Raw genomic sequence first — 19,421 nt, 5'->3', positions numbered from 1 at the left:
AGGAGTCAATTATATTAGGTGGGCATATAGTGTAATTCTGTAATCTGAGTCACTCATCATTATATTTGCATATTTTCACGGATGGAAATATTACCTAAACCCGTTTAAAATAATAATTGATAACATTAGATATTCGGTTCGACTCGGTCCGGTATTTAATACCGGTACAGATATCGGGGTTTGTATTGACATTGACATTTAACACGAAAATTGTCATTGTCAGACAAAATTGTGACAAGTTGGCTAAATTTACAAACGAAAAGTAATTTTCGTTTGTAATTTGCTGTATAATTTAAATACCGAGCAATTAAATTAAATCATGAATAACGTTAATACGGGTGAACTATTGAATTTCCAAGATTATTCTCCAGAGCACAATGACCGTACTGCGCGAATCGAAGTCGAAGCAGTTCACACAAATCAATACAATAACATGTCGACTCCAAATTATGGTTTTGAAGAGCCCAAAAATGTTGAAGAACCACAAGCAGTGCCTCAAAGTTGGTTTGCAATATTTTAATTATCATAACATGTCAGTACAAGTTAATAACTTCTGCACACAAGCACTTTAGGCTCACCTTCCAAGATAACTTTTATTCTTCTGACTCTTTTCTTTATTCATAAAAATGATTAAAGCTGTAGAAGAGGCAATGATTTCCTCTTTTGTCTAATACTACTTTGTCCTTAGTATGGTATTAAATCATCCATTTAGCTATAATTTTTTTTCAAATCTGTATTTCATTTAAAGTAATAAAAATAAAACAATGAATGGTGTGATGATAGTTCTCCTAGTATGCGAAAGGATATAACAGGGAACCTACCACTTCTAGGATTTATCAAGCCTTCAAATCAATAAGTAAATAGTCCATAGCTTATCTCTTATGTTTAAATTACATTGATAATCAATTTGAATACAAGATATGATTCGTAACTTTTAGTTAATATTTTCCAGTATAACAAAACATTGTGTCCCAGTAATAACTAAACCATTAAAATTTCATGTTTATTGTATTTATGAGTTTACTAGCTGTTGCCCGTGACTCTACCTGGGCGGAATAAAAAAAACGTAATTAGTAGCCTTTCTTCTAGACTATGTTCTATATGTAGGCCAAATTTCATCAAGATCCATTCAGTCGTTCTGGAGATACCTTCAAAAAAACATCCATTTGTTCATCCATACAAACATTCGCATTTATATTATAATATTAAGTAAGATGTATTATTTTATGTTTAACAGAAAACCATAACTTCTGGACAATAGAATATTATCAGAAGTACTTTGATGTTCACACTAATGAGGTGGTGGAGAGGATCATATCATCAGTGTTGCCACAAAAAGTCTCTCGTAACTACTTTGATGAACGGATCAAAGGGAAACCTGATTTATATGGCCCTATATGGATATCTGTCACGTTGGTAAGATTTTTTTTAAGTTAGTACACATTTTATTAACGGCCAAACATTTTTTTGTCTGAGGTATTCAGTAATAAATTATAAAATTGTTTCAACTAATAATTTACAAGGTAAAGTGACTCATTATTATATTAAAATATATCTCACAAACTGCTATTACTCAGTTGTTTATTGATTCCTTAACAATACCTTTACATAGATTTCTCTCATACTAAGTTTACCCTGAAAGCCCTGTTTTAGTGAACATTAAATTACCGTGAGTGGAGCAATAAATTAAATTATTGTGCAACAATTTTCTAATCCGTTCCAGATCTTCACGATTGCAGTCAGTGGTAACATAGCAAACTATCTACAAAGTGCTAATAAGGTGGTACACTGGAGGTATGACTTCCATCTTGTGTCATATGCAGCAACTGCTATATTCTGCTACGTATGGCTTGTACCATTGGCGTTGTGGGCTGCACTTAAATGGACTACACTGCCTGACGGACAGGATGAAATTGAGACACAGGTTAGTACGTATGTGCAGCGAATCTCCACCGTAATGGCACTTGTATTCTTATATTACCGTCCCTCTTATACTCTTCGAAAAGATAGAGATAGTTGAAATTGACACTTAAATAGTGACTACAATAACTGCTGTGATACTGCTGGCTAAAAATTTTGATCTCATGTAAACTATTTTTTATCTCTATCTTTTTTCATAGTTTACACTGCTGAAATACATTTATAATAATCTACTGGCGACAGCTAGATTCCATCCCGACGTAATTAAAAAAAAATCTTAATTAGTATTCTTCAAGACGAATGTTCTACATTTATGCCAAATTTCCGAGCCGTTCTGAAGATACCTTCTAACAAACATCCATACATCTAAATTCAAATTTATACATTTGAATTTATAATGTTAGTAAGATTCTCCGTTTGTTTTAAAGAGATTATTAATGTATTTCAATACTGGTGTGTCCGTAATTAAAAACAGCTGTTATACTTACTTTTTCATTCTCTTTCAGCAATCAACTTCACCAACAATGATGTCATTATTCTGTCTCTATGGATACTCTCTGTCAATCTACATTCCCGTAGCAATCCTCTGGACTATCCAGGTATCCTGGCTGCAGTGGCTCTTTGTCCTCATGGCTGCGTTCGTCTCCGGTGCAGTTCTCATCTTCTGGCTGATGCCAGCGTTGAGGAAGTCAAAGTATTTCTTCATACTTGTCGGTTCTATTTTAGCGTTCCATTTCCTTCTTGCCACCGGTTTTATGTTGTATTTCTTCCATGTACCAGATACAGATGTACCGATCAAAGTGTCCAATACTACAGTTAAAGTTTAAGTTAATTATTCTTTATATATTTTATTTCAATCCAAAGCAGAAATGTTTTTAACACACAAACTGCACATTTTTCACTTAAAGATAATACAACTCTAATATTTAATATAACAGTAGCTATTAGTAAATTTATCCGACGTTCTTGCTGTGAAGGAAAACATCGTGATGCAACTTTTTTTTTCTTTGTACGAGGGGAAATGCAGTTCCGCACCCCTGCGCCGGGCCAATTGTGCAGTGGCGCAGGGAGTGTGGGACTCGCCTAAAGACGTTCGGCCATACCCACTAAAACCCCTCAGGCCCTCCTTATCGCATTTATCCTAGCCTGTACCAGCGTCTGCCATAACCAGGCGTCGGATATGCGTCGTCGCTCACAAAAACCGTGCGACTCTCCTTATTTGTTTATAAAATATAACAACATAAAACTTAGAAACCAATATATCTATATACACAACAAATAACAATAAACAATAAGAATAGATACTCAATTAAAACCAGACTTATTTAGAGCGAAATATACATGGAATATAAATAAACTTAAGAGTATAATTTTTAGACTATTTGATATTAAAACTTAAACTCAAGCCAAATTTAAGCTTAAGAGGAAGGTATAAACAAATATATATATATTTGTTTATACCTTCGTTTATACGCTGCTAGGGCGACCGCGTTCAGGTGCCATGGCAACAGGCCCGCGATGACACACCCGGCATCGTACGACACCGTACGGTATGCCCTCGCGACCCTGATTGCCACAGCACGCTGCGACCGCCGAAGAATCGCCCTGTTCTGAGCGCAGAGATCGTCGGCCCAAACCGGACAGCCGTATAGGGCCTTCGACCTCAGCACGCCCGCGAATAAGAGGCGGCGTTTCGTACTAGGGCCACCGATGTTAGGTAGAATGCGACTTAGTGCCGCAGCTGTGGCATCTAGCCTCGGGGCTAAATCCGCGAAGTGCGGTCGAAAACTCCACTTCGAGTCGAGGGTGAGACCTAAGTATTTGATGGTCGAACAGATGGGAATAGAAGCACCCCCGACTATGAGTTCTAGCCCAGACTGGGGGTCTCCTGCTGTCGAAAAAGCAGATCGCCTCCGATTTCTCGAGGGCGACCCTCAGACCCAAACTACGAATCTTTGCCGAGACTTGTGAGGCCCCGGCAGTGGCCCGCAGCTTTGCCTCCCTAAAATCCGATCCTGTGGCTACGACGAGCGTGTCATCCGCGTAACAAATAAGTTGAACTCCGCGGACGAGCGCTCCCCGCAGCACGGAGTTGTAGCCTGTGTTCCACAGGAGTGGGCCCAGAACCGACCCCTGTGGAACTCCACAAGAAATGTCATAGTTTCCCCAACCGTCTTGTGTGGGAAACACGATCCTCCTGTCCCGCAGGTAACAGCTGATAATTCGCCGCAGGTACAGGGGGACGCGATGATGTAGAAGTCCCGCCGTTATACTGCCCCAGGGCAGGGTATTGAAAGCATTTGCGATGTCGAGTGACACCGCATCGACCACTGCACCAGGCTTTGGATGAAGAAGTCCTGAGCTCTGGCACAGTGGTTGAGGTTCGCTTGCAAAAAACGAAGGGCCATATTAATCTTGTATGACTTCGGCAATCTCCATTTCCTCTTCCCCGCTCGGTGGGGGCGCGTTGCGTACTGCATCCGCTAGCGCTCTCCTTGGGAATCGTGATGCAACCTGCACATATCTGAGAAGAAAAGATATGTGTGAAGATAACCAACCCGCACTTGACCAATATGGTTAACTATGGTCTAGTCACTTCTAACTCAGGGTAGGCTCCGAGCCCCTCAGTTGGGACTTATAGTGAGCTGATGATGATGATGACATAGTTATATTTTACAAAATAACTATTATTCTATATACTACACTTAACTGTTTTATAAATTAAAAAAAACTTAAGTATAACGGCCGCCATCTTTAACAGACTATTAATTTCTCTGTTGGATTGAAATGAAATTTAGTTTAATCTTACTTAATATTTATTATCATTCCATTTTGAAGTATTGAGGTTTTTTTGTACATAAAACTTCGGCCAAGTTACAAAATTATTAAATTTTTTCTATTGAATATTTTAATTTAGTATGTATTACTACTTTTACGTTTAAAATATCATATATTAATTGTCTTTTTGTATAAGAGTAGTAAACAATTATAGTACAATTAAATATGTGTTTTCTTTTTATTACTTACCTTTTCTATATTTTAGTATACTGGGAAAAAATTTGGATGGATGGAGCAATATTATACGGAAATTATTGCAACAGGTAAATTCAATAGAACGTCGGTGGCTCAGGGGTTAAAGCAGCTGCAGGTTCTGGGTTCGAATTCCGTCATATACCAATGTTTTTCAATTTACATATGTACATTTATCCTATGTTATGGTGAAAGAAAACATAGTAATGCTGCACATATCTGGTGAGAAATTCAAGGATATGTGTGAAGTCAACCTGCAGTGGGTCAGCGTGGTTGACTGCGGTGTGTCACCACTAAGTGCAACCCTCAGTGGGAACTATAGTGAGCTGATGATGATATTCAAAATGGTATCAAAAATAAAAGACTACTAAAACAAGAGATATTTAATTTTACTTTATACATAGTAATAAAATTAACAAACTCTTAGTTTTCATAATACTTTTTTTTTTCTATTTACAAAGTTTATTCTTAAAAATATGTATGTTTATATTACTAGTACTAAACAACTCATTGGAATGCAATAATATAGACTTCAAATAATCTCACAGAGAAAAATAAAGAAATCAACTCAAAAATCACAAAAGAGGTTCCGTGGAATACTTAAGGATTTAAAAAAGTAATATTTCTATATAAGTATCAAACATTATATACATGTATGTACATTTATACTAAAAATTAAAACTATTGAAGAACATACAAGTTAGCTATACAATACGTCTTTGATAGTAAAACCCTTTTTCGACTAGCACGAGGTGCGGCTTGAAAATCATTATAATGTATATACTAGTTTGTCCCGCGAGTGTTCGCGCGGAATTAAAAAATGCTTAATTAGTAGCATATGTGTTCTTCCTGATTATATTCTACATCTGTGCTGAATTACATCGATATCTATCAAGTCGTTTAGGAGATACGTAGTAACAAACAACTACCAAAATCTTTTATAATATACTAGCTATCAACCGCGACTCCGTCCGCGCGGCATTAAAATAATTTAATAAGTAGCCTATGTATTCTACCAGGTTATGTTCTATATGTATGCCAAATTTCATCGAGATCTGTTCAGCAGTTCAGGAGATATCTTTTAACAAACATCTATCCATCCATCAATGTAAACATTCGCGTTTATAATATTAGTAAGTAAGATTTCCAGTAGTAGCGTACTCTAGTGGAAAAGGGGCTTAAATATTACGGTAAATACTAAACGGATGTCAGTCGGCGAGTGAGAATGTATGAAAGCTCTTGAGCCAGGGCTCCGTGTGGTATGAGGGCGGAGACTCCTCGGGGCTGCTCTGCAGTGATGACGTCACCTCTGACAGCATGTTAGCTACATTTCAATATAAAGTACGTAGTAAGTATAGTATTTTTCAAATATCTTGTCGCGTGACCTTGAAAATATTTGTCTAGTCGGAAAATATGTCAAATAACAACGTCATCTTGACATCATGATAATGTTGCACTTCATCATTTTCAAATTCCATAAAAATGACACTCATTATGTTATGACATGTAGATAATTTTGCCAATGTGTTTGATTTTATGTATTTAAATAATAAATACTATGAGAACGCAGATTATAAATTGCAAATCAATTGCCTCATCTAGAACTTTTTGCTCACTGGTAACCCTTAAAATTGTAGGCAAACTCCTGTCAAAGTTGGACTATATCTTGCCTGTTTTTTACAAAAAGCCTAACTGGGATAACATTGTTGTATGAAAACTTACAATGCAGTTCATCATGTGTGTGTGCCAGCATGATGTGGCAGTACTGCAGCAGGTGACCCTCGCAGTGCGCCAGCTGGCACACCTCATCCCGCGCCGCGCACCGCTGCAGCACGAGCAACCCGCCGCGACACACGGACAACAACCTACTCTCACACTCTGACAACAAGAAACATGTCATAAGAGTCTGTGAGTGATCCCCAAGTGTATATTCAGTATGAGAAGCTGGAAAGCTCGCATTTATTCACTACTAGCGGTCACCCACAACTTCGTTAGCACAGAATTAAAAATATCCTATAACATTCCAGCACACATCAGCTACTTGTCAAAGTTCCATCAAAATCTGTCCACTCGTTCCGGAGATTAACCTGAACAAAGTTAGCCTTGCGAACAGACTAAAACTATCAAACATTTTTGAATTTTTATTATTAGAAAATAATTACATACTATCTGTATTTCATTAATTTCATTAATTGTATATATATATTATTAATGTAACAATTAGGTCCTTCGAGTCGGATAGACAAAAGTCATAGCAATTGTGTAAACAGTAAGACTCACCCGCCATGTCTCCAGACAGCATCACAGCGCAGATCTTGAGCGCGAACACTATCACTTGTAGCAACGTCTGCCGACACTCGCAACTGTTCACACAATCGTCAAACATAATATGGCAAGACTTGCTGTCGCCCGCGGTTCCGTCCGCGAGGTATTACAAAAAAAAATTAATTAGTAGCAATATGTACTTCCAGGCTATGTTCTACATGTATGAACTTCATGAAATCTTATAAATGCAAATGTTTCAATGGATGGATGGATGGATGTTTGCTAAAAGGTATCTTCAAAACGACTGCATGTATCTCGCTGAAATTTGGCATATATATGTAGAACATAGTCTATAAGCACATATAGGCTATTTACTTAGTTTCTTTTATATTCAACGCGGACAAAGTTGCGGGAAAAAGCTAGTTAAGTAATATTTTTTACTATATTTTATTTTTTATATCTGATAAAACTGCCACATATTTGTGTTCTGAAATATTATATATAAATATAGAAAGTTAAACATAATAATACCTCGGCTTGTGTTGACTATCCTGCAGCATGTTTAAATCTGTGTAAAAGAGGAGAAGATCTGTGCAGAGAGAGGCAGCTTGTTCTTTTAGTTTCTGCCTCTCAATACATTTTAGAGCGGCTTCGATTTGTTTCAATAAAACTTGAAGAAAACACGAGTCTGGAAATAATTAGCTCACTATAGTTCCCACTGGGGGTCTCAGAGCCTACCCTAATTTAAGGGTGGGGGTAGTCAACCACGCTGGACAAGTGCGGGTTGACTTCACACATATCTTTGACATTTCTTTTCAGATATGTGCAGCATCATGATGTTTTCCTTCACCGTAAGCACGTCAGATAAATGTAAATCAAAAAACACATTGGTACATGGCGGGATTCAAACCTAATACCTGCAGATTACAAGTCAAATGCTTGACCCCTGAACCGTCGACACTCATCACAGTACATTTTACATAAGTTGGTATTTAGGGAAACAATTTTTCCATTAATATACTACACAAAAAAATTAAAAAAATGAAATTGAATACAAGGCCATCTGGTTTGTCTATTTTAAATAATTTCTTACCTTTCTTATACAAAAGTACGCCTTGATCATAATCCAACTTCAAATTGCCAGCCGTGCTGCCTCTACACAACATGTCTGTTGTATCTGTCGACCACAGTTCACGTAACACGCGTAATGATGCACAACTCACGAACAACATCGGTCTAGATTCTATTATTGTTTTTATAACTTTTAATATTTTGTTTGTTATATTTTTATTTGATTGTATTAAAATTCTATAAAGAAATTGTATCACCGCTTGTAAGAAACCACTAAATAATACTGCACAAGACTGGAAAAGAAAAAAAAAAGCAAATGAGGAAGTCACCTGAATTCGCCGAAATGGCGAAACGACCGCCACCCATAGACATATGCAATTGCAGATGCGTTGCCTATCTAATCAACAGAGTAGAGGAAAGAGAATATTTCCCCTTCTATGAGGTAATGCATAATCACCTCATCCAAAAAAAAACTCCAAATAATTACTTTAGAAATAAAAATTTATGAAAATGACATCTACTAATAATTCTGACTTTGGATGTATGGATGGATGGATATTTATTAGAAGGTATCTCCAGAACGGCAGAACGGATCTCGATGAAATTTGGCATACATATAGAACATAGTCTGGAAGAACACATCGGCTACTAATCATTTTTTATTAATTCTGCGCAGACAGAGTCGCGGGCGACAGCTGGTAAGTAATAACCGAATAGTTACCGTTTTATCTAATAATATGCATATCCTTTGTATAATTTCTAATAAAGGTGTTCCTTCGTGAATTGATATATCAATATCTTCTCTGATAAATAATCCCGCAGCTCTAGAATCTTCTAGAACATGATACAGAACTGATGTTATTCTTCTTGCTGTGACAGCTTGCTCTTCTTTATATAATGACCTGTTTATATATAGAAAAAGATTACAAAATCTTACTAATATTATAAATACGAATGTTTAGATGGTTGTTTGTTAGAAGATATCTCCGGAACGGCTTAATGGAGCTTTATGAAATTGGACATAGATGTAGAAAATACTCTGTAAGAATACATAAGCTACTTTTTTTTTTAATTTCGGGTCCAGGTATAAAAAGCAGCTAGTGCTTTATTTTTCTTGAATATTAAATTTGCCTAAAAATTATGAGGAAATTGCATTGCATAAAATAAATTATTATTAATTTTAGCTTTATTGATAAGGTTTTAGTTTTTCTATATCTAGATTTCTAACTATGTATAATTTCTAAATATTAATAACAAGAAATTAGAAATAATATAAATATTCTTACAACATACTTTCCGGAGATCAAATCTTCTTCGGACACAACTAAATAGTTTGCGCTTGCATCAATATATTTCTCGTCAATTTCCTTCTGAAATGCCGTTGTCATTCTTAATTCTAATGTGTTTAATGTATGTTCTACATCTTGTAATATTATTTTAGCGGCTTTTATAATCTGAAAATTGTAATATAAATAATCATGCATTTAACCCAAACATATATGCACAAACTATTTTATAGGTTACATTGTCTTATTTTTCTTATTAAATAATTAATACTAGTCATCATCATCATCATCAGCTCATTATACATCCCCACTGAGGGGCTCGGAGCCTACCCTAAGTTAAGGGTGATTAGGACATAGTCAACCACGCTGGCCAAGTGCGGATTGACTTTCACATATCTTAGAATTTCTTCTCAGATATGTGAAGGTTGCATCACGATGTTTTCCTTCACCGTAAGAACATAAGATAAATGTAAAAACACATTGGTACAGCCAGTGTGGACTATGACCTAGTCACCTAATTTAGGGTAGGCTTCCAGCCTTTCAGTGGGGATGAGTGAGCTGATGAAACTATTACTGTAGATAAGTGTTTAGAATGAGAAATAAGTATTTACAAGACTTACATTTAAAATTTTCTGTTCCACTTCATCTGATCCATCAGCGGCAATAGAAGCCAAATCTTTGTACACATCATTCAGTGTTACTTTACATCTGACATCTGCTCTAGGACACGGAGTGTTAGGTATCCTATGAAATGAGCTAAACACTTTGCATCTGTTATTTAAGTTATCAGATGGTTTTTGTAATTTTTCGTTAAATTCCAATAATGAATATTGTTCTGTTGATGATTCTACTGTTAAAGGTAGGAGTCGAGTTAACTTTTTTTGATCTGAAATAAAAAAAAATATATATATTATATCTGTACTTTTTAAGGTACTTAATAAGACTCTTTTATGATGAGGTAGAAGGGGGTAGACTCGGATATGACGGCTGATAGAGATGTATGGAGGAGTAGCACATACTGTGCCAACCCTCGATAGGGATAAGGGCAGGTTGATGATTATGAATAAGACTTTTTTTAAGGTAATTTTTTTCTTTAAAATATTAAATGAAGATATCAGTTTTAGAATTGATAACAACGCCATCTATTGAAATTAATAAGTAAATAAAAATTTGCATATATCTTAAAATATTTATTATCAGCAATTGCCAGTGATTTTTTCTACTCGGAATTTAAAAGAAATCTAGTAATAAATAAAGCCTATTTCACCCAGAGAAAGAATTACTTCCTAACAATGAAAGAATTTTTTAAACTGGTTCAGTAGTTTCGGAACATATTCAATGGAAACAAGCAATCGAATCTTTCTTTTTCATAATATCAGTATGGACAGATTATGTTACTTACCTTGTCTATATGCAATATTAAGTTGTATAATATTTGGTAATGTCCCGCATTCTGTTTGTACATTTTTACAAGATGTTTTTACTCTTGCCATTTGTGTTGAAGATAGAGAATCTCTCATGCCATACATACTGTTTCTATGACTGAAAATTATAACAAAAACATATATAATATAAAACTTTATCAAGTATAATTTTTTTTTGATTATCCATAGTTCCTAACTATGTATTGTCTAAACTGATATATAAACACGGCTAAACACTCACGTATATTCGTTCGGTGGCGGTACCGACTAGTTTCGAACCCATCGGGGGCCCTTCATCAGGATGAGTGGTACTCAGTGAAGGGCCCTCGATGGGCTCGAAACTAGTTGGTGCCGCCACCGGAAGAATATACGTGAGTTTTTAGCCGTGTTTATATATCAGTTTAGTATAATGTCTCACGAAAGTTTGAATAATTTGCCTTGTCTAGATTTGCTGAAGGAATGAAAATCTTACTAATGTATGTTTGTATGTTGGATATATGGATGGATAGATCTTTGTTAGACAATATCTCTAAAAAGGCTGCATGGATCTCATTGAAATTTGTCATAGATGTAGAACATATTCTAGAAAAACACACAAGCTACTCATTAATTTTTTTTATTCCGCGCAAACGGAATCGTGGGCGACAGCTAGTGTTGTTATAAATCTCACCTTAATGATATATCATGCTTGGGAATATTTACTTGAGTCAATCTCACTTTGGATGATTCTAACATCTTACATTTCTCTTTTATACTTGTTATTTCGAGATTCTGAAAAGAAGAATTAATTATGAACACGCTTCAAGCTTTATAGTAAATAAAGTTTATAGGCTTCACTGTCAATAAGATTGTCAGTCAAATATTTACTCAACTTTACTAATATTTTAGGTGCAAAAGTTAAGATTAATTAATGAATTGAGCTTCAAAATGGCTTAACTGATCTGGATATAATTTGTCATAGAAATAGATTACTGTTTAGAATGGTGCATAGGCAACATAGTAAATTACTTTTCAATTCCACAAAGATAAAGTCACTAATAAAGGATAGGAAATTAACACAGAAATAGATATTAGGATCAGGTTTTTACCTTAAAATCTAGTTGCGTTTTCAGATCTTGTAATTGATTATTGGCTACCGCTAACTTGTCTGTCCACTCCATTTGCACTCTTTCTTGTACTTTAATCTTTTCCAATCTAGCATTATCAGCAGCTGCTTGACTTGTTTTTAAATGAGTCCGCAGAATTGAAACCTCACCCTCTTTAGTCATGCATTTCTCAAGCAATTTCCCATTCTCAGATTTGAGTTTAGAATTTTCTTCTTGCAGCTGTAGTAATTGTCTATAGACATAGTCAGTATCACCTTTATGAACTTTATCATTGAATATCATATCTTCTATGACATTTGGATTGGTGTTTTGTACAGATCTTGAAATGTTTGGTAATGGTGATGAAATTAAGTTGCATTTATTTTTAATACTTGGTGAATTAAAATTAGGCGTATTATGTGGTTTCTTGAAAGGGTCAGACGTAAAATTGAGTGGATTATTTATAGGTTTCTTAAAAGGATCAGAGTTAGTAGATGTGCTTGGTCCAGGGTCAAAGTTTTGTGTACTAGTTGAGGAAGGTTTCATACAAATACTATAATCTGGTAAACTACTGTCTACATCAGTGTATGCTTGTTCACACGCCTGGCTTGCAAGTAGGAGTATTTCATCATCAACCTCATCGCCCCAGTTATCTTCGTTTTGGTCTACAAAAAGAATATTTATAACCTTTAAAAAATATTGCATTTCTCTGGACACAGTTTAACGTTAAAAAAAATAAAGCAATGTTACGAGTAAACTTTAAGTTGTTAACTGAATTCTTTGACTGGAATAAATATAATAATTATAACCTTTATTTCTATCATTATTTTGACTGAGGGCTAAGTGGTTATCCGTTCTTGAAACATCTAATTTTGCCCTTTTTCTTTCACCTTGTTGTTGTGGGTAATATACGCGTTTAGACATCTCAGAGTTTAAACATTCATTTAGCCAAAAATAATTTTGGCGCTTAAATATTTTAAACAGGTAACAAAACAAAAACAACTCAAAAAAGTAAACCGAAAAAAGTATAGATTACTGACAGGTGACAGCTGACGCATAACGCTGACATTGACACAAAACCAAGGCACATCTTTTGACCAGCCAATGAAACCAAATTTAAAGTTATCAAAATTATTGAAAAATTTTATTAAATTCATTTAAGTAAACTAACAAAAAAAATTCAAAACAATTTTTAAATGATGTGCATTGTGATAAACATTTAAATTAAAATTTCCAATTAAATTACGTCCAGATTGATGCTATGTAGTGATGTACTATTACAGAAATCGTAAAATCATCATTAACGGTTTTCTTGCTATTTAGCTTCATATTCAATAAAAGAAAATGAATAGGTAATATAGTTAAATCACTCTGTTTTTGGATTTAAGATTATTTAAGGTACTCGAGGATATAGTGAAATGAAACAGAAAAGTTAGAAAATCTGATCCCAATATCAGGATAGGAAAACATATCAAGTAAGTGTTGTGTATGTCGATTCGCATGTCCGAATCCGCGAGCGCGCCCTCGCGCTTAGCGAGGGAGAGGTCGTAGATTCAGCCGTGAATTATTAAAAATATAATGTCATGTGTATGTATTCACGAACGGAGGGTCTAAGTAGCGCGCCCGCTCCCACGCACTCACGTACATCGTGGACAAGCAGTATCTCAGAGTTTTTTTTTATTGCTAATTAAATCTCACTTGCTATATCTTGATAACACTTCATACAGTAATTCAAGTGCATTTACCATTTTCATTGACTTGAGTGTCGCAGGTTGATATCGGGTATCAGCCGTTTAAGCCGTTACCCGGTGCATTCAATACGAGTAAATTAATATTTCATTATTTTTTGATGCTGTTTATTATTTTAATAGGTGTTTATATTATTAGTATAAAATAATTAAATATGAATGTTTTAGAGTTACCTACATTTAATCAAAACATTTTATCTAGATATAGGATAGAACTCTAGTTTGAAGTAAATTTTCTTGTTCTTCTGTGTAAGGTGACGTACGCTCTAATTTCAGAAATAAAATTTATTTTTGGGTTTTATTTTTCCCAAAATAACCGACAAAACCGGGTTTGCCGGTTTTTTCACATTCCCTATAACCATAAACCATGAAACGACGCGAAAAGTTTGTGTTTTCTTAACACTTTTGCTCTCTGGTTTAGTTCGTCGTGGAAAGTCGAAGGAAGTGGACGTACATCATGAGTGAAGTTTATAAACTTGGTGATTTAGTTTGGTATGTACTTTAAATGTAAAAAAATGTAAATAATTATCCAAATGTATTAACGCTGAAGAGTATAATTGCTATTATCTTTGTTTCAGGGCTAAAATGAAGGGATTCAGCCCTTGGCCAGGCCGGGTAAGTTACTTTATTTTCAATTTCTAATCAAAAAACAAGCTTTAATATCATATCTAACAGTACCATAAGCAAACTACTTCGTTAAAAAGCGTATTCCCTTGTCCTTATATTTGTAAACAGAGTAATATATTTTAGCATCTTATTAGCGGGAAAATTTTGATTACGTAGAAAAGGGACGCTTATAGTATTTATTATGCTGTTGGATTTTATTTTGATTTATTTTACCACTTCTTAATGTTCAGTTGTAAAATTAAGGCGATAAAAGTGTAAAACTTCTGATTTGTTTACCATTACTTACCTTAACCTCCAATACATTTTTAATAACCATTGAAGAGGAATTATATATCTTGTAATAATGTTTCTAATACAATATGACGATGGTTTTCAGGTAGCCATCCCAACACCGGAGCTGAAGCTACCAAAAAAGACGACCAATGTTCAATGCATTTATTTCTTTGGGACTAATAATTAGTAAGTAACCACATCTCGTCCACTTCATTAAATTACCACTACCTCCAACTTGTAAGCATTTGTTTAGTGCACAACATCTGTTGTTTATTGGACTGACTTGATTATACAAATACCCGAGCCTTAAAGATGACAACACTCCAGTAGAATTTTGCCTGATAAGTTGTCACACTGGCTCCAGCCATAGGCTTTTTCTGATCTGTCCTATAACTCAGTCTTTTCTTATAAGGAATGGTAGTGTATTTTATCAAAAGGGCGATGGAAAGGATAGGAATTTATCCTTTTCATTCAAAATTGATCATTGTTATGTGCCACTTGCTTTTTTGTCCCCTTATTGCAAATATGTAACATTCTATTAGTACCTATGGAATTTACTGCACTAAATTTTGAGATAAAATAAATTAGCACTTGTTTTGTTTTCCCTCAAATTAATTTGTTGTCATTCAACAGCCAAATATGAACAAAAGTATTAAATAAAGCCTCCACATAATTAACTAATTTGACAAAAAATTGTTTACCAAGCACTTTTTTTCTTTTATCCCAACATTTAGTTGTTTAATTTTTTAATTTATTGCAGTAACACAAACTAATAAATAATATTATTTTATCTACTGTATTATGGTAATTGATGGTTTAAATCTTGAGAGCCTTATGATCTCTAGATGACATCTGATCACTGATATAGGATTGCTTAGTTTTTATAGATTTTAACATTTTTAGTGTTCCATACCGCAAAGGAAAAAACAGAACCTAGAGGATTACTTTGTTGTTTGTCCGTCTTCCTGTCAGGACCCTTTTTTTAATTTAGACAAAGTGTCCAAATAAGCTTCTTGTGCCAAATGTATTTTAATATAGTTTGCAGTAAAAAGAACAAGAACACAAGTCTAAACGGGAAAGATTAAAAAAAAGAATGACCTAACTATACTACAGATTGTTCAAAAATGATTAAATATTACTCCTGGATGATATCAAAATAGGCAAAAGAAATACATTGAATGTAACAGGAACTTTGACTGTTTTTATTAAAATTATTAAACAAAAATATTTCAATAGATATTTTAGCAAATGATGTTAACAAAATTGTACACCCCGATATGCATGCTCCTTTGCCACATTAGATGCACAACAAATTGTGTCAGGACAGCAAATGGAAGTCCGTGATCTTTGCCCACCTCTCTGAGTTAGAGGCGTTAGTAATGTTGTTGAGAAAGGTGTTTAAGTTTTGACATAAGCATAATACAATGTGCCCACTCTAAACTTTTATAAGTCTATTACTTTTGTTGAAACTTTCACAAATATGCTGTTATCTTATTTTTTTTGTTATTAATAAATAGGTTTTTGTTATTGTTTTTGGCAGTGGGATCTGATTTTAATGTTCATTGTAGCATTAATAATTGTTATGATTTATTTATTTTTTGATATTTTTGTAAAAAAAAAGTTTGCTTATTTTTATAAGCGTTTTCACTTATCTGTATGTGTAAAAAAACATTAAACTATAGTAAATTATTTTGTAACCTATGCATATGCAATGTACTAATTTGTGTCGCTCTGCTCCCGCCAAAACCGCGCGCCTTTGCCGAGTCCGCTGTGATGAAGCGAGACGGAAGTATAGCAAACGCATTGATCTGTCTCGCTCGCACCTTTGACGAGCGCGCGGTACGGTGACGGGTGTGTTCATGGAGTTTTAATTTACTAAGAAGCATTCTTATGTTTCCGTTTTAGAGATAATAAATATTGTAAAGATTTATACAAATGTAAATGTGCTAATTTATCAATGGACTACTTTTCTTCAACATTCGTATATGAGAAGTAATTAGATGACTATATTTTCTGTATGACTTTTTAAAAGTGGAAACGCACAATAACTGTATAACAAAATGTTTGATATGTTCTCCATGTGACTTATAATTTTATTCGAACACTTTATGTACATAGATAGTGTTATTGTTTGTATGTATGAGAGTTTCAATATTTTTGATTGCCAGTCTTGAGCGATGCGCAGCCCACTCCCCCTCCCCTCCCCCTCTTACGTCCTTCTTCACTTAGAATTGTGCTCTGAAATAACTTTTTAAAACCTAATATTTGTTTAGTTGTAGTTGATTTGTTTATAACATTATTTTTTGTATGTAGCGGTAATTGCACTAAATATTTATATTTTACTACAGTTGCTTCTCTTCCGTCATCATTCCGTCTTGGATGGATGGATGTTTGTTTGTTTGAAAGTATCTCCAAAACGGCTGTACGGATCTCAATGAAATTAAGCATACATAGTCTAAAGGACATATAGGCTACTAAATTTGTTTTGTTTTAATTCTACGTAGACGGAGTCGCGGCCGACAGCTAGCATCACGTAAAGAGAATATAATAAATATAAAAAGTATGTTTCCTTTTCCTACTCGTCCTCTCTCACTCTCCACTTCTCATTCCTTTTGCCTATCCTGTGTTTATCCTTTAAATATTATTATGATTTTTCCCAGCGAAAATATCAATTAAACACGTATATGATAAGAGATATTTTAGTTATGTTTGGATTGAAATTCTTCGTAATATGTTTGAATAGCGCTTGGATAGAAGAGCACAACATAAAGCCGTACCACGAGCACAAAGAGCAGCTCATCAAGTCCAGCAAGACTGCAGCCTTCAAGGAGGCTGTTAACCAAATCGAGGAGTTTATTGTCAACCCTGAGGTTAGTCTTCTAACTGCCTAAAGATCTTTTCTAATATATAACTTCCTCACTAGTATTACTGGTGAGAGTTGACATAGTATGGGAAATCTATACTAAGGGTCTTCCTAAGTGGCCAATTAATGAATATAAGTAAGACAGTAATAATTTTTTGCATTGTCTTATTGACATACTATGGGTCATACCTAAATCATTTAAATATTTTTTTGGTAGGTTAGAATTTTTGTAATTAATTATGAGTATATATTTATATTCAGCTTGTATTTTCTTTACAAAATTGTTTTTACAGTTTGTTCATTTATGCGTGAGGCACTTTTATGGTTTTCTATTGTAACATTGGAAAGTATTGCGATCTCTCTCATTCTCTGTGAAAAAGATAGAGATAGCGATATCGACCACCCTGGCGAATAGAGTAACGTCTGATATAGGGTGTTCATATATTCAGATGTAACTCTTTTCTTTTGGAGAGTCGAATTTCACAGTGTTATTGGTTAGTTTTTTGAATTAGCCGTAAAATTATTTTATTCGGTATTTTTGTTGTGGGTCAGAAATTCGGTGACATTGATGAACACGCCAGAAACCCAGAGGAAGAGTTTGATAAGCTCAAAGATGAGATGAACGAAGACAGTTCTCAAGAGAAGTCTGAAGTAGAACAATCACCTGAAGTCAAGAAAAAGAGCTCTACGCCAAAGGTAATAGAGTTTAAAATAGCTTGAAAGAAATTAAACTTCATGTATGATAACGAGATTTTTTTACGCGACTTAAAAAGGAGATGTTTTAATTCGTATGTATGTTTTTGTGTTTAAAAATAATAGTGGATTAGATTCCCGAATTATATATATATATATATATCTTGATGGCCCATGACACATTGCGTTAGTGCACCTCATCTCGCGACTCGCTATTGTTAAGATACTATCTGAAAACATTTGTACCACTTATGTAATTATGAGTGCGGAAGTTACCAACTGAACACTGACTGAGAGAGAGAATAAAAAGTATTTTAGTTGCATGGCTACAAATACCTACTTTAGTTAAAGTAATAAAGCAGTTCTCAACATTTATAGATACGTTTGGGCATTTCAAAGGTGAAATCGGCCAAACGGTCGTCATCAGCCAGCCTGAAAGGTGTGGCGCGTAAGAAGGTGCGCCGAGTGGCACGCTCCTTCACCGACACAGACCTCGCCAACGAGAAGCCCTCTATGCTGAACCATTCATTCAGCAAGAAATCCAGCCTGCTGCATCGACCCTCCAATATACTAAGACCTGTAAGTATACTAAACTTAACGCACGATTCAAATTCGAAATCACGTGTTTTAATATCTTTAACTTTTAAGAGTTATGTATTGTTATACTTTTACATGAAGTGAGTTTGATGAAAAACTCTTGGAAGGGATCAGAGCTTGCTATATACTCTATTTGTCTTTAGGAGTGATTTTGTGGTTCCTATTGGTCTTTTTTTTTAAATTAAATATTAGCAATTTTTTTTGTAAATTTACTAATATTTCTTTAACCATTCCAACTAAGCTGTAGACTTGTGCTAGGATATGGTTTACGACATTAGTCGAATGGCGGGATTCGAACCCCCGACCTCGTGGTCGGAAATCCGTACCCATAACCATTAGGCTATTGACGCTTAAGCAGCAATTTTAGCAGTAGCCAGCGAATTCGTCCACGCCGAATTGAAAAAAAATCTAGTAATAAATATAGCTTATGTTACTAACATAGAGTAGCTTGCCAACAGTGAGAGAATTTTTCAAATCGGTTTAACAGTTTTGAAGCCTATTCAATCCAAACAATCAAATCTTTCCTCTTTATAATATTA

At 34.7% G+C, this 19,421-nt stretch overlaps 3 protein-coding genes across 5 annotated transcripts in view; 2 read left to right on the top strand and 1 right to left on the bottom strand.

The window, feature by feature from the left end:
* Positions 1-210: 210 nt before the first annotated feature.
* Positions 211-4,069, top strand: LOC106120812 (protein YIPF2). The gene is made up of 4 exons (XM_013316257.1): positions 211-500; positions 1,238-1,416; positions 1,724-1,924; positions 2,427-4,069. Exons 1-4 carry the CDS (start codon positions 320-322, stop codon positions 2,745-2,747), a joined length of 882 nt encoding a protein of 293 aa, XP_013171711.1. The 5' UTR covers positions 211-319; the 3' UTR covers positions 2,748-4,069.
* Positions 4,070-6,032: 1,963 nt separating this feature from the next.
* On the bottom strand, positions 6,033-13,084 carry LOC106120605 (uncharacterized). Its single transcript, XM_013315958.1, has 12 exons — positions 12,891-13,084; positions 12,085-12,746; positions 11,667-11,767; positions 10,975-11,114; positions 10,193-10,458; positions 9,580-9,740; positions 9,008-9,188; positions 8,309-8,579; positions 7,747-7,903; positions 7,231-7,313; positions 6,673-6,828; positions 6,033-6,274 (listed from the first exon to the last, which is right to left on the bottom strand). The coding sequence occupies exons 1-12, from the start codon at positions 13,003-13,005 to the stop codon at positions 6,159-6,161; spliced, it is 2,409 nt and encodes an 802-aa protein (XP_013171412.1). The 5' UTR covers positions 13,006-13,084; the 3' UTR covers positions 6,033-6,158.
* Positions 13,085-14,229: 1,145 nt separating this feature from the next.
* Positions 14,230-19,421, top strand: part of Ndf (Nucleosome-destabilizing factor) — a 36,454-nt gene continuing 31,262 nt past the window's right edge. For 2 of the 3 annotated variants that reach the window (XM_013316099.1, XM_013316098.1), the window contains exons 1-6: positions 14,230-14,321; positions 14,408-14,444; positions 14,833-14,915; positions 17,473-17,599; positions 18,145-18,288; positions 18,664-18,864. In XM_013316099.1, coding sequence (XP_013171553.1) covers positions 14,287-14,321; positions 14,408-14,444; positions 14,833-14,915; positions 17,473-17,599; positions 18,145-18,288; positions 18,664-18,864 — 627 coding nt within the window. In that variant the 5' untranslated portion in view covers positions 14,230-14,286. The remainder of the gene's footprint in view (positions 14,322-14,407; positions 14,445-14,832; positions 14,916-17,472; positions 17,600-18,144; positions 18,289-18,663; positions 18,865-19,421) is intronic. The other variant, XM_013316100.1, reaches the window with a different exon arrangement.

Source organism: Papilio xuthus, unplaced genomic scaffold (assembly GCF_000836235.2).
Source record: "Papilio xuthus unplaced genomic scaffold, Pxut_1.1 DF826949.1, whole genome shotgun sequence".
NCBI lineage: Eukaryota > Metazoa > Arthropoda > Insecta > Lepidoptera > Papilionidae > Papilio > Papilio xuthus.
This window is presented reverse-complemented; position numbering and strand designations above follow the sequence as displayed.